Genomic DNA, 15,308 nt, shown 5'->3' with positions numbered 1-15,308 from the left:
ACAGATTTCCTCAAATTACAGCTTCTGCAAATGCCACTATGTCAACTCAAAATTTTTCTTACTTTTCACCTTCATAATTTATGTCTGCTATAAAATTCCCAGGCTAAATAGCTGCGGAGGGACTAATTACGGGGATTTCTGCAACATTTATAAGCCATGTTTAGTCGACTGCACCTACACAACCATTACGTTAGTTCTGGCTGTCCATAAAATTCTACAGTCCAGGACAAATTAATTAACCCATGATCTCAGTTTTAATGTAGTCCTTCCCCAGTAATTAAGGTGTACAAAATAAAGAAGGGAAAACTCATTCAGTTTTACAACTCTGCAAATTTACTACAGGTTATAAATTTGGCACTGTTTGGGTCTGATAGGGTTTTATCTCAAAAAGTGCTCTGTTCAATTAGGCACCGAGATGGGCAAATGGCATAGGAGCCAACAGGAAAGAGGCAGCCAGATGTGGCTACGAAACCTCCACTGGATGACACGCACGGGCACTCATCTCCATGGCATTTGGTCTCTCTTGAACACAACAGTGTGACTGTTTCCTTTTAGGGAGGCAGCTGAGGCACGTGGTTTGTGCTTTGAATTTAGAATCAGCTTGGGTTTGCCCTGAATCTTGGTTCTGGGTCTTATTTGTTCTGTTTCCTGAGCAAGTTACCTCAACTTGTTGGACCAAAGTTTCCCCACCTTGTAAAACAGGAAGAACTAAATCATCACGGGTTCAGGAGGTATTTGGGAGCATACGCCAACCCTTGGCTCTGTGGATTACAGATTTTGGGATCTGTAATCCCAAAGGCCCCAGAGGTTTCCTCAGCCCAGGCTGCTGTTTCATGGCAGGAGGTGAGAGATGGAAGGATGACTGGAATCTGGCAGTGCTGACAGAGGAGCGAGGATGGAAGATGGAGAATGAAGTGTGTTAGGCAACCACTTCAATGAGCCAGGGTGTGGTAGATTGAAGAGTGAAGACGATTCCCAGGAGAAATGGTGGTGTCCTTCACAAGGATAAGGAAGAGGGGGCGATGGCTGGGCAGAGGAGGAGGCCGATGGCAAGGAGGAGAATTCCACTGCTTCCCATGCACAGGGTGAGAAGGGATTACAAGAATTCTGATTGTTGACCCCTCAGCCCTCAGGAAGCCGCGTGGGGTCTGGGGCAGTTGGGAGCCAGGGCGGGTTGCCTCAAACTATGAATTGTGTGAGAAGTATTTCTGTGGAAGAACCTTGCTAGTAACTGGCACCATTCACTGAGTGGTCGATGAGCAGCCTGAGGCTACCCCACACACTCTACCCCTGGCCTCTTTGCCCCTCACAGGCGGTGGTGCTGGGGTAATGACAGAGCTGGGCTCTGGGGCAGGCCTCGGGCAGATGACTTATTGGCTCTAAACTTCAGCTCTCCTCAGTCAAAATAAAGATAATCCAACTTGCAGGTTTGTGGTGAGGAATCCACCAATCTCTTCACCTGAAGATAAGAAGCCCAGGAAGGTGAGCTTTCTACTTGCTTCCAGGGCCAAGAACAGTGCCTGACACACAGGAGGTGCAGAAGGCGTTTGTCTAATGACTGATGCAGTAAACACCAGCGTAGCTGGCACAAAGTGGACACCCGAGAATGGTGGCTGCAATGAAGAGTTCGGACTTTGTTTTTAACTGCTGTGGCACTGGGATATCTGAAGAGCTTCTGAGGAATATAAATTGGCAAAGTTAAACACTTTAAGGAGAGCAGCAAAGACAAGGAGCCATTAAAAAGAGCTACTGGGGACAGCGGACTTCTGCCATCCTTAATTTAAAATCATCCTCTTGGTTATGGTCCCTGTAACTGCACTTATCAGCCTTAGAAAAGGAGACTGTGTGGCTCGTTTTTAAACCCTTCATTTATTTAATGCTGTACGCGTTTGAAAACCAGCTTTCCCTCTGGTGTGCGAGCTTACCTGGCAAGCCAGGGCTCCCACAGCTGTTTGGCCAAGGAGGTTAAATCTTTTCCCAGGGTCCCCCAAGCCGAAAGGCAGAGCCAGGAACCTATCCCTGAATTTGGAGTCCCCCCTAAAACCAGAGCCGAGTCTATTTCAAGATGGGAGGTACGTGAGAAGAGGGAGCTGCCAATCCAAGGAAGGACCTTCTCTAACTCTTAAAAACACACTCACACAGAAGAGCTCAACAGCTCTTCTAAAACGCAGCAGCTCTCCATAAGATGCAGTTCTCAGAAAATGTCGAAATACCATTTGGAGGTAATTTTCTTCAAAAAAAAAAAAAAAAAAGAAAAGAGAGAAAGTAATTTACAGCCCCAAACAACTCAGAATGCTTTCTGTGTTGTGGATGAGATTTATCAGACTGTTTTAGCATAGTTAATAGGAATAAAATGTGATAAATAATACTAGTAAGAAAATGCTCACATGCCTGAAATGACAATAAAAATAGTACAGTAATAATGACGATGATGGGTAATCAAAGTTTAAATAGTCCTATCCAGAGGAAATGTAGATATTTCCCCTATTTTTATGTTTTAATATTCTGGTTGCATATTCTCAATTAGCCACCAATAGGTTGCTAAACTCTGACCTATTGTTGGGTCACTTTGAAAAAAACAAGATCAACAGCCCTCAATGTTGTCACAGGCTCATAATCAAGTGGAAGACACAGTTACTTAACTTTTAAGTAAGTTCTGAATTAGTCTTACAAGCAACATGCTCTATGAACACAGAGGTGGGTGTGGCAATCAGGGAGAGCTTCTTGGAGGAAGTGGGCTTTGCAGAAGTGCTTTTTGTATACATACCAGAAATGTCAAGTTAAGAAAGGCTGATCCTATTCTAGAGAGCAAAGGATTTTAAGCGTGTGACACTTAGTGTGGATCTGCATTTTAGAAAAATACCTTTCCAGTGTGGAGAATGGAGAAGAACCAGCTGCCACGGTCCAGGTGAAAAGTGATACAAGTGAATTAGAGAGAAGAGAGACTAGCGTGGCTGTAAAATGAATGGACGTCAGGAATAAGGAAGAGGAAAAGAGCTGGTGATGCCTCAGAAACTTCTGCCCCAGGTCAGTGCTGCCTTTACTGAAGAGAAAACAGGAGTAAAGATGAGTATTCAGAGGAGGTCGTGAGTTTGAAGGTGCACGGGCGCTCCTTGTTGGTCAGGCAGCCGCACACTGGTCTAGAGCTGAGCCCTGGGGACTGGTGGACTAGATCTAGATTAGGGACTTGTTAGTCTACACGTAGTTGGTGTTCAGAGAGAGAAGATAACTGACCAGAGGAAGGCAGTGGAGAGTGAGAGGAGTGAAGGATGGAAATCTGGAGAACAGTGGATGGAAAACTTTGTAAAGGATAATAAGAAAAGGATGGGGTTGGGGCTGTCCTGGTGGAGTAGCTGTTAAGTTCGCACACTCTGCTTTGGGGGCCCAGGGTTCGTGGGTTCAGATCCTAGGCACAGACCTACACATCGCTCATCAAGCCATGCTGTGGTGGTGTCCCACATACAAAATAGAGGCAGATTGGCACAGATGTTAGCTCAGGGCCAGTCTTCCTCATCAAAAGAAAAGACAAAGAAAAAGATAGGGAACCAGAAGAGAGTCCTGACACTAAGAACAAGAGAAAGAGAGAGAGAGAGAGAGCAAGGAGGAGGGGTGAGGTCCTGCGGATGAGACAAGGGCTGGAAAAAGGGCCCCTGGACTGGACAGTTGGGCAAGCACCAGGGCCCTCTTGCTGGGCATTCTGCTAAGTAGTGGAGGTAGAGCCAGGTTACAGGGTTGGAAGAGAAAACGGAAACTAAGAGAGTGGAGATAACGGATACTAGTTTTTCAAGTGTTTAATAATGAAAAACATGAGGTCACCACTCTGCAGGTGTCTTCCATGACAGGCACTGGGGAGCTGACGGGGATGTGAGCTGGGCCTAAGATTTAAGGAGCGAGACGTGTGGTGGTGTAGAATGAGGGTGTTGACAGAGGATGCTTTGGGTGATGGAAGGAGAAAGGAAGGATAGGAATGGAGACAGGGAGGGAGAATCAAAGGAGGGCTTATTTTCAGAGTGGGAAGACTTGAGTGTGTTGATACTCAGGAGAATGACCCAAGTGCTGTTAGCGCCATTGAGTCGATTCCGACCACCAGCCACCCTGTGGACAGCAGAGCGGAAACCACCCAATCCTTTTGCGCCACCTTCTCATCTTCCAGCGCTATATCAGACAGTTGTCCGCTGCTATTCATAGGGTTTTCAAGGCCAATTTTTTTCAGAAGTGACTGGCCAGGTCCTTCTTCTTATTCTGTCTTAGTCTGGAAGCTCCGCTGAAACCTGTCCACCATGGGTGACCCTTCTGGTATTTGAAATACTGGTGGCATAGCTTTCAGCATCACAGCAACATGGAACAATCACAGTATGACAACTGAGAGATGGGTGGTGTGGTTCCCTGACGGGAAAATGAACCCGGGAATCTTAACTACTAGATCACCAGGGCTGGCTAATGACCCAGTAACAGGGAGAAATCAGGGCATAAGACAAGGAATAACTGATGGCACGAAGTCCTGGAAGGAGGAGGGCAGTGCCAGGTGGGGACCTGTCAGCAATGGCAAGGTGGAGGGGCAGTGCTGCCTCGGGGACGCAGGGGATGCATGAAGGTAGAAATGAGTGTGGTGGGATTCAGTGGATTGAATTCAACTTGGTGTCCCTTACATTTGTGCTGAATTCAAGATGGGGAGGGTGGTGGGACTAGGCATGGGCTGGGGGCCTAAGGAAAGCAGCAGACCTTTGACGTAGCTCCTCTCAATTACAGGGAAAGGGAGCAACTGCCAAACAAGTCTCAGGCCACCCCCGGAGGTGACAGTTTCAATCTGCACTAGGCCGACTCCACGTTTTTCATCCTCTGGTCTCTCTGATGTGCAGAGAACTGCAAAGTAGTATGTCCTGATATTTCTTCAGCAGAGGCATGGGATCAGGGTGCAAACAAGTCAACAAGTGTGCAACTGGATCTACCAAGTGTAAGCACGAGGATGGAATTTTAAGGTTATTTTAACTAGATGCAGTTAACGTCAACGGATATGTGACGACGAGATGAGAGGGTCAACATCCTATCGCTAGCACAAACGACCCACCTTGCCAAGTGAAGAAAATTTACGTAAACAGAGCATTATCTATAGTTATGAATCTACGACATTTATAAGCCTGGTAAGGTACAGTGCAATTCCTTATTCTACTAGATTTAGGTTCTAAAGTCCCTAAGACAAAAAAACATATACTCAAAACTGAGCCTTGAAAATCCTGTAAAAATGAACCATGTTTTAACAGATAAACCACTATCATCAAAACAGACCACTTCTCCTACACACTGGAAGTGCCTGTGATTTCTTCTGCTGAAGTCCAGAGGAAGAGAACTCTCATGTTAGGGGCCCTAATGTCTGGAAAACACCTATCTAAACACTGGAGAATTTTACTCAGTGTGGGAGACACCCCAGGCAAGGGGCATTCTGCAACACTAGCTCTGCCTGAGGGAAGGACAGGTTGGTGTCTTTCATTTCAGGGACCTCTGTGCCAAAAGAATGGTGGAAGACTTGCCCTCACTATTTCTTTTTTCCCTCTCAAGAGTATAGAGTTGAATCTTCATGATACATGACCTTTGAAAGGCATGATCTTTCTCCACTGTATAAATACTCAAAGGTAACAGACCCATAAGCCTCAGAGAGTCAAATATGCATTTTGCTAGCCAGTCTGTTCTGGTATACACAGGTAAGCTATCAAGAGGCTTCAGCTTAAGGAAATTCCAAACGGAACAACACTTATCTTGTTACTAGAGACCTACCTCGGTCGGCTGGTCAGCTGGCTGTGGGATCATGAGTTGGTTGTGGTGTTGCAGCACCGTCTTCAAGTAATCTAAAACAGTCTGGCAGGGCACTGCATGGAAGAAATTGCAACGATTACACATTAGCTATCCTGTGACAAGAAAATAAAAAGCTTGATTCATTTGACATCCGTAGTTATTTCCGTTTGTAAATATACAACAGATGCTTCTGTTTAGGGAGAATTTTTAGGCTCAGCACAATTCACTGAAAACTTTCAAGTCAAACTTATTCTAAGATGAATTTGGGTCAACAACCATGATCAATGAACAACTCACAGAAGAGACGTGTCTTGTCTTCTTTGACTCAAGTTGCAGCATTAGCACCCAATGATGCTTTTTAAAATGAAAGTACTGAAAACTAAAGTTTCACTTGTTTTTAATCAATAATATAATACTCATTTTTAATGACAGATTCACTCCTAGTTCTTCAGTTAGCAGGAATTCCAGGCAATTCAGACTTGCTTCCCAAACCCAATACACCTGGCCATGCAGTTCTTACTGTAGGGGTCCCAATTCTCTCCCTTCTCAAGAAACTCAATTGGTCTAGTCCAATTCAGATTCGGTTATTACGTATTTCATTAGCCGCTGCACTATTTTTTTTTTGAGGCTTAGTCTTAAAGAATCACTGAATAATTACAATAAAACTGAACAGATATTAGCCCAACATAGAGCCTGACATTTTTTGTACCATCATATAAATAATTCCTACATCTTAAGACTTATATTAGAGACCTTTCAGGAGTATTAACTAATTGCTTTTAAAGGTCTTGGTAGTTTAGTTAATAACCTAATTTATCAAAATTATTGCCACTATCTGTCTTAGCTGTGTGTCTGCCTAGGATGTTTTTGTCACATTAGGAAAATAATAAATATTTAACCTAAGCTCCAATTTTAAAGTATCACCACTGAGCGTTCTTCACTTTGGTTTTTCTCACCACTTTTTTTTTTTTTTTTAAGATAGCAAACAGAAGGCATCATCTTTATCCACTGCTAACACTTTGGCTTTTCAGGTGACATCACAGTGGAACATAACATATCAAAAACTACATCAACATCCTTTTGAAGAATCTGAACAGCTAGAAGTAGAATTAGGTTAGGAAATTCTTCTTCTTGCCAAAAGCATTTTCTTAAATAACCACCCTTATAGATCTGTGTCTTATAGACCTTGTCACAGGCCACCCTTGAAGAGTCATTTGAACATAGTCTTCAAATTGAAGCAGCATTTGCTGAACCACCACAAAAGTCAACCAAAGGAAGGCATGGGTGTTATCAGTTTGAATTTGGCCTTTAATTAAACCAAAGTTTAATAAAACCTGTCAAGTACTTCTAATTTCACCAGCCTTTAATTAACTTAAAAATCTAACCACTAGGGGCCGGCCCGGTGGCGTAGTGGTTAAGTTCACACATTCTACTTTGGTGGCCTAGGGTTCACCAGTTTAGACGCTGGGTGCGGACCTATGCACTGCTTATCAAGCCATGCTGGGGCAGCATCCCACATAGAAAATAGAGGAAGATGGGCACAGATGTTAGCTGAGGCCCAATCTTCCTCAAAAAAATAAATAAATAAACTCTAACCGCTTTACTGATGCCATAGCCAGTGAGAATGAGCCTCCTGGCAACAGGCATTCTTAGGGGGAAAAAGAAGGTGGCTTGAGAAGCTCACGAAGACAGGAGGTTTGCGGTTGAGTTCAAGGTTTTCACTGTGTGGCCTTTGGGACTTCACTTACATCTGCATCAAAGCCAGGCTTGAGTATGAGGACCCTAATAGCAGCACTGTGTCCTCCACAGTTTGTGGTCAGAATCAAACACAACTCTACATACATCACTGCTTTGTCAAGTGACAGGAGCGAAGTATGACTCTGGACTTAGTTTGAAAGTTTTAGTAAAATCTGTAAATACTTGTAGACTCATTAGGATTTGAATGAAACTTCTTTTGATCCCTTACTCATATTTTACAGTCATTAAGATGTTTATGAAACAATGTTTAAATGAAGCACAAAAATGCTTACAAAACTGAATATTCTGCATGACCTCAACGTTGCTAAAAATAATTATGTGCAAAGAGAAGAGATTGGAAGGAAATAAACAAAAGTGTTAATAATTAACAATCATGTTTTAGTAGCAGGATTAGGGTAGTTACTAATTACCTCTATCATCCTTGTAAAAACCAGTTGTAAAAAATTTCTACTGTGGGCATGTATTATAATAATTTAGAAGTTGTTTGAAGAATGTCTGTGTTAACTGTCTCCCCCCATTCCTTGCTATATATCAGTTTCAGTGTTGCTTATATAGCCCTGGAAGGGCTTGGAGGCCAACTCTCCCATTCTCTACACCCCCAATATTTAGGCAGCAGCTCAGTTAAGAGCAGGACCAGCTGATTCAAACATGTTGGAAGAAAACAGAATTTCACATGCATTTCTTGGCTGCAGGGGGCTCTATTTAAGGCAAGTGGGTCCTGAAGGTTGATACCCGGGCACAAGCCTGAAGGCCAGGAAAACTGATGATGAGGCTCATATTTAGCCAACTGAGCCAACTGTTAAAAGACTGAAACAGCCATGCCCTTGGCCCTCTGAGTAACCCCCTCCCCTCCGGCCCCTTCCTGATGAACTCCGGGGCCTGATCCTTACGAGGCATCCAGCCCAGGGCCAGAATGTGCCCCTGCTCTTATGGAACATCACTCCTGCCAGGGGCTCTTTGGGGAGCTGCCTAGATTTACACAGCGAAGCTGTAGAATCAAGTGAAATATTTTCGGTAAAAAAACAATTGGTCAGTCTGGAAAGTAGAGATAGTTGTGTCTACTAAAGCAGGGATGAAAGGGGAAGGAAACGTATTATCCTGACCCACAGCTCCACTGTGCTGTCTGCCCAGAAGCACGCGGCACTGAAAAGGGAACCCGGGAAAACCCCCATCTTCTTTCCCCTGTTCCGTTACCCTACAGTGCTGTGGACACACCGCGGAATTTCACAGAGAGGAAATGGGGCCCTTGCAGATGGGGAAAAGGGCCAGCGTGGCACGCGAGGTTCTTGTAGTCCAGGCCGGACATTGCTCCTTGGCCTCCAAGGGAAGAGAGAGTGAGGCCAGTGCTCACGGCAGCAAAAAGATCAGCGGGATCCTCAAGGAGCCGATGATGCCCCAGAGGCCTTCCCACCTAATTGCCTCCTCGTGCCAACTCTGAATTTTAAGCAAGTCTCTCTTTCTATGAAGAAGCTATCCCCGTAGACCAGCCACTGGGAAGGTTTTATTTATTCACTTACTCATTCTGCAAAAGAAAGTCAGATGCATCTAGTAGGTCTAATGAGAAAATAAATGAGGGCCCAAAAACCGGAGGAACTTTTATGAAAGGGAAGGGAGGACATAAAGGTACCTCAAATGACCCTAGTACCTATCCTGATATTGTTATTTATAATTCTGCCCCCCTCTATCTAATAGCATTTTAAAGTGCATATCAGACAATCCTGGAAAGAGTAAAATACCTGGGAAGAAAAAAGCAAATTTGGAAGATCTTTTGTGTTAACAAAGTAAAAATTTAGAAGAATGGGTTACAAACAGTCCATCAGGTATCTGAGACAGACATGGAGATGAATGTGTTGCTCTCAAGAACAAAGAGACCCCCGAGCCGGGATGGCTTGTTTCTGTCGTGGTCATGGTAAATCTGTTAAACCACAGACACGGTCTTCAACACATTCCAAAATAATACTAGCACTTCACAGTTAACTGACAAGACTGCTTGGGAATTGGTCCTAGAGTAATTCTTGGGTACTATTTTTTTTCTTAATGTACTGACTCTGGCACTTATGAACTGTGAGATCCTAGGCAAGTTCCTGAACCTCTCTTAGCCTCTGTTATCTCATCCGTAAAACAGGGATATTTCCTGCCGCATGCGGTTATTGTGAGGAGTAACTGAAATCGTACATGTAAAGCAGAAGGCACCCAGGAAACACCGTCTAATATAAGCCATTGTTATTTTTCCCAAATAGGAGTCTAGCAAAGCGAGTTCCTCCCAGAGGCCACTTACTTGACTCTGCTGACTTGGCTGTGTATTGTCTGAGCGACTGTTAGGTAAAGCTCTTCCAAGGAAAACTGCTCTGTTTTTGCTCATATTAAAGGTGCTCAGGTCTCAAGTATGTACGTCTCACTGCAGATCACTACATTAAAATCTTGATCAGAGTTTCTATTCTCCTTCTGCAAGTATTATTAAATCTACCTTGCTATATTATTGTTTTTAAAGACTCAGGGCTGGCCCTGCGGCCAAGTGGTTAAGTTCCCACACTCCGCTTCGGCGGCCCAGGGTTTCACCAGTTCAGATTCTGGGCTCGGACATGGCACCGCTCATTAGGCCACGTTGAGGCGGCGTCCCACATGCCACAACTAGAAGGACCCACAAATAAAATATGCAACTATGTACTGGGGGGATTTGGGGAGAAAAAGCAGAAAACAAAAAAGATTGGCAACAGTTGCTAGCTCAGGTGCCAATCTTTGAAAAAAAGAAAGACTTAAAAAATTTATCTCAAAATATACCATACATAATTTTATGGGGAGATTGAAATTACTTACTGTCTTGACGATCATGCCCTCTGGGTGCTTATATCATCTTTAAGTGTCCTATTCATATTGTCTCTGTAAAGTATAAGCTCCTGAATATACACATCTAGAAATAAACGATGAGCTTTAAGTATTACTCAGCCTAAGGATGCATAGTTATGCTTTTGATAATGACAATGTCCTGTCTCCGTTTAATCTAATTGACATGTGTAGACGCTACAACATGCCTGACACTGGGCTAGGAAGTGGGGATACAAAGATGACGTTCACTTAGTCTGGGCCCTCAAACAAGTTACATGGCCTGCCCCTCCTAGTGTCAGGACACCAGGAGGGACAGACACCCAAAGAGCAAAAACTTCCCCTAATACTGGCTGTAAACAGAAGTGTGCATGTGCTATGGAAAGTGGTTAATTCTGCCTGGGACCTGGGGAAGGGTTTGTTACAGAGGATAATGTCACTTGAACTGGGTACTGAAGGAGGAATAGGAGTTTCTCAAGTGGGGAAAAGGAGAATATGTTCTTAGATTGGAAGGAGCAGCAGGAGTAAGGGAAGACCACAAGCAAGTATACGGCTGCTCAGGAATCACAAACTGTCCAAAGGGGTTGGAACAATTGGTGTATGGTGGGAACGGAGGGTCGAGTCTCCAAAAATGAATAGAAGATTCAGGTCGTGAAGAACCTCATGTGCCACACTGAGGGTGCTGGAATTTACTCCAGAGACCACATGAAGCCTTTAGAGCTCTTCAACAGTGAGTGATCTGGGTCTTTTTCAGGGGAGAGGGCCTGGAGTTAGGGGGGGAGTTGAGTGGCTACTGCAATAGTCCATGTTGTGAGATAAGCCCAGATTAAAGCAATGGGGAGAGAGAGGAGGAACCCAAACTGATGGACGTGTAAGAGGTGGAACCCAGAGGAGAGGAGACTGACATGAAGCAGGTGAGAGATGCACTATGGATGAATCTGAGCGTCCTAACCTGGGTAACCAATTGAATGTTGACCTCTTCACAAGAACACCACTTATAATCTAAGAAAATCACTGAAGATTTCTGCATTACTAGGCACAGTTTCCCTCTGTTTCTTCACGTTGCTATTTATTGAGTGCTCACTGGAAGACCTAGTAGCACTTGGCTGCTACTAAATGAACTTAATACTTCAACGTTCCTCTAGTTAATAGCCTCACTTTACAGAGAGAGGAAACTGAAGTTCAGAATGGTTAAGTGATTTGCCAAAAATCACAGCAAGCAAGTAGCAGGAGCAGAAATCCAGACGCAGGTATGACTCCAAATCCATTCTCTGTACCCCCAATCTCCCTTATAGCTATAGCAAGAGTTGTGATGGCTTTGACCATATTCTAAGAACTCAATCCCTTATTCCTCTCTGTTCCTATCATTTGCTCTGATTTTTTACTCAGAATATACTTCCATCTCTTCTTTCTCCTACATTAGAACCCCCACATCAAACATGATCAATCTATTTCTCAGAACCAGAAACTGACCTGAGCAATTTCCCACAGGCACTCCTGGGCATATGCAAGTTTGCAGAGTGGTCAGAGCGCTGAACGTAGTGTCCTAGCATATCTACACTGCATTTACTGCAAGGGCTTTTCTTGCAAAATTAGTTATCCAAAAGCTGACATTATTGATTTACCTTTTTTTAACCTTCTTACTTAGAAAACGACAACTGTGGACTAACAGGATCAGAACCGCACAATCCAAGGTTAGTTCTTTAGTTTGTAGCCCAGCGTTAGTACTGTTGATCCTCATTATTTGCAGATTCTATATGTGCGAATTGGCCTACTTGCTAAAATGTACTTGTAATGGTCAAATCCACATTGTGGTGCCCTGGTGGCCATTTGCGGACTTCTGCAGATCGCTGAAAACCCTGAGCTGCCTGAGACACGCGTTCCCAGCTGAGGTTGAATGAGCTAATGCTCAGGCTGCTTATCTCAGCTCTCAGACTGTAACAAGTGTTCTTTTCAGGGTCTAGTTAGTGCCACATTTTTCGCATTTATGTGCTTTTTGTTGGAGATTTCACTGTTTAAAAGGGACCCCAAAAGAAGAGCTGAAGTGCTGTCTAGTGTTCCTAAGAGCAAAAAGGCTGTGATGTGCTTTATGGAGAAAAGGCGTTAGATAAACTTCCTTTAAGCATGAGTTACAGTGCTGTTGGCAGTGAATTCAATGTTATTCAACCTACACTATATACTAAGTAAGGTCTCTCTAAATAAAAACACACATAAAACAAGGTTATGTGTTGATCAGTTGATGAAAATATGACCAGAGGCTCAGGAACTTAGCTCTGTAACTCCCTGAGAAGTAACGCTTCCATATTTGCTAACTCAGTGTTCACATTGACTTTACATAACACAACTACAACAAATAATGAGGACAGATCTGGAGCCAAGAGCCCTGGATTATAATCCTAGGTCTGCCACAGACTTCACCTTGTCCAGGTTTCAACTCTTTGGCTGTAAAATTGGAATATTAATATTTGTTTGGAGTTAGGATAAACTGAGACGATCATAAGTAGACTTTAAAAAGTAGACAGTTTTTTAATAATATCAACAATAGGTGTACCTTCCCCATATCTGGCACTTAGAAAATTTCAAGGTATTTTAAATGTATCATAATTATTTTACTTTGGAAGTTATTTTTTTAAATGACCATGTGTTATGACTCTAAGACCCACATCTTTTCAAATTTTAAAATCTCTAAACTTGGTGTTGAAAGGTAACTATAATATGAAATTATGATTTGCAGTGTTTTTTCTTCTTTCTTAGTGGAACATAAAGCATTGGTATGTCTTACATTCAATGGGTCTTAAACGAGATAAAATACAGTATTTTACATCCACCTTTCTTTATGAGTTCTCTTCCCCTAGTGCAGTGTAAGCTTTGTACATAAATGTGACTGTTCTAACCTGACACCCTCTCCACTGAGAACTTTCGCCATCATCTTCCTTCTTTTAATAACCTCTCTGCTCTTCGTATTCCTGATCCAACTCTCTTTTCCTTTTGTGGCTTTTTTCTTTTAACCTATTTTCACTTTCTTTCAAAAAATATAACTTTTAAACAGACTTTCTAAGTTCTAGTGTGATAATCTAATAAAAATAAAATGTGCTAATGCCATTTCCTTGGGATTAAAAAGATATCTAATTGCCTACATCTGCAAGTAACTGGAAGTTAGAGAGTCCTTTCCAGAAGCTCCTTGCTTGCATGTAGTTGATAATGAATAAGACTTTGTTGAACGTTTCACAAGCAATACAATAACACAGGCCCTCTCAGGTGGCGCTGGAAAGAACACTTCTCCCCAACCTTTCTTTTTGGTAAGGTCTAACACCTTCTCCCTCCTCTTTATAGTGGCTCAAGTGAAATCATTTTTTCATGTAGAGTAATAGGCTCATTTCTTTTGAACTCTTACTTCAAGAATGGCTCCTGGCTATAAATGCTTTATTTTAGGGAAAAAAAAAGAAACAAGAATCTCAGAGTTGCTCAACAGCATGACTCTGGTGTGGCAGAGACGTGACCGAGAAAGGCTTTCTTGGTTCTGACCTGTGGCTGGTGCCCCCATCTCCTTGCTATCCTTATTTCCCCTGCTAACTGCTGCACGTCACTTTCTCCTTTGCACTCATCCACCCTGCTTGGCTCTAAAGAGAGTGATCCCACAACGTAAGTGTAGATTCTACTAGAAGAAAGCGCCAGGTCCTTCCACAGAAATGTATGGGCCTCTAGGACAAGAGACCTACTGGGGCCACCAGGAAACAGTGACATCGCTTAGGGAAAATCGATCCCAAATTACATACGAGAGGTGCTGCTTGCAAAATACTCTTGTTACATGCAAAATCAGAGTATTACTTACATTTTTCTTCAAATGGGCATCTCAAAATAGCCATCCTCCCCTTCCCCCCTAAATCCATAGCTAATGGAGTGAAAAGTAGATTCTTAGGTGGTCACTCACAGCATGGTTTGCTGTTTAGCCAAAGATGGAGGCTGGGGGGTGAGGGTAAAGAGGGCAGTGATGTCTCCTTTTGATTCAAGTTTTCATCTCAGGTGACACTTTCCACCTGATGCCCAATACTAAGGTAGTCCTTAGGTAATGAGACTATGTGTTAAGTAATCACAAATAAGCTAATATTTTCCTGCACTTTACACTAATTTTTTCCTATTCATAACTGACACACTGGTTTTCACCTATGTAGTTGGGTTTCAGTATGGATCATTAAAAGCAACGTGGTTCTCCATGTAAAATGGCTCTTGGTTCAAGTTCATCGAAGGGATTGTCAACAGGGCTGAAATGTTTATGGTAAAAGTAATTATCCTAATTTCAACCAATATCATTCAATGTCTGGCCATCAAGAGGGCTCAAGAAATTGCAGCGTTTTCACCTTTCTGGGAAGAAGAGAAAGACAATGATTACAGGCAGGCCAGTGATGAGTTATTTCTGACACAGATATTTCACCTGGTATGGATTCAGGAAACAAGAGGTGGTCTGAACTTCAAAGGTGCTTAGGACTCACTGAGGACAGATGGCTTGCCAAATATTTAGGATTAGGAACTAGACAATAATACTCTGGACATTTGTGTCACCTGTCCTTGTACTCTGAAATTCTTACCCACAGTTCTGAACAGCTGATGTAAGTATCTGCAGTTGGTTGATCTCCAGGACACTATTTTCTCCCCCAAAGAAAGAGAAGAATGGGAAGTTAGATAGAAAATACCCCTTTGGGGATAAAACCCACAGTTAATCAACCATAATTTACAGAACTGTGAAAGCTATAAAATCCTACAGTGTGTTAGCCACACCCATCTCTCTCTGACTTGGAGAAACTAGTAGCACTCTGGTTCCATTGCATTCTTTGGAGTTCTACCCACTCTCTCTGCTGCAGCCAGTGCCTGCCTGGCTTCGGAAGACCCCATGACTGCATCTGACGCACGGCTCAAACGCAAAAAGAGAAAACAGATTT

The 15,308-nt window shown here is 43.1% G+C and overlaps 1 protein-coding gene across 2 annotated transcripts in view; it reads right to left on the bottom strand.

Moving 5' to 3' along the window:
* Positions 1 to 15,308, bottom strand: part of BEND4 (BEN domain containing 4) — a 36,708-nt gene that overhangs the window by 10,853 nt on the left and 10,547 nt on the right. For both annotated transcript variants that reach the window (XM_070615035.1, XM_070615036.1), the window contains exon 3: positions 5,773 to 5,864. In XM_070615035.1, the coding sequence (XP_070471136.1) occupies positions 5,773 to 5,864 (92 nt within the window). The remainder of the gene's footprint in view (positions 1 to 5,772; positions 5,865 to 15,308) is intronic.

The sequence above is a fragment of the Equus przewalskii genome, chromosome 3 (assembly GCF_037783145.1).
Source record: "Equus przewalskii isolate Varuska chromosome 3, EquPr2, whole genome shotgun sequence".
Classification (NCBI taxonomy): domain Eukaryota; kingdom Metazoa; phylum Chordata; class Mammalia; order Perissodactyla; family Equidae; genus Equus; species Equus przewalskii.
Note: the sequence above shows the minus strand (reverse complement) of the source record. Positions and strands in the feature narration are given on the sequence as shown.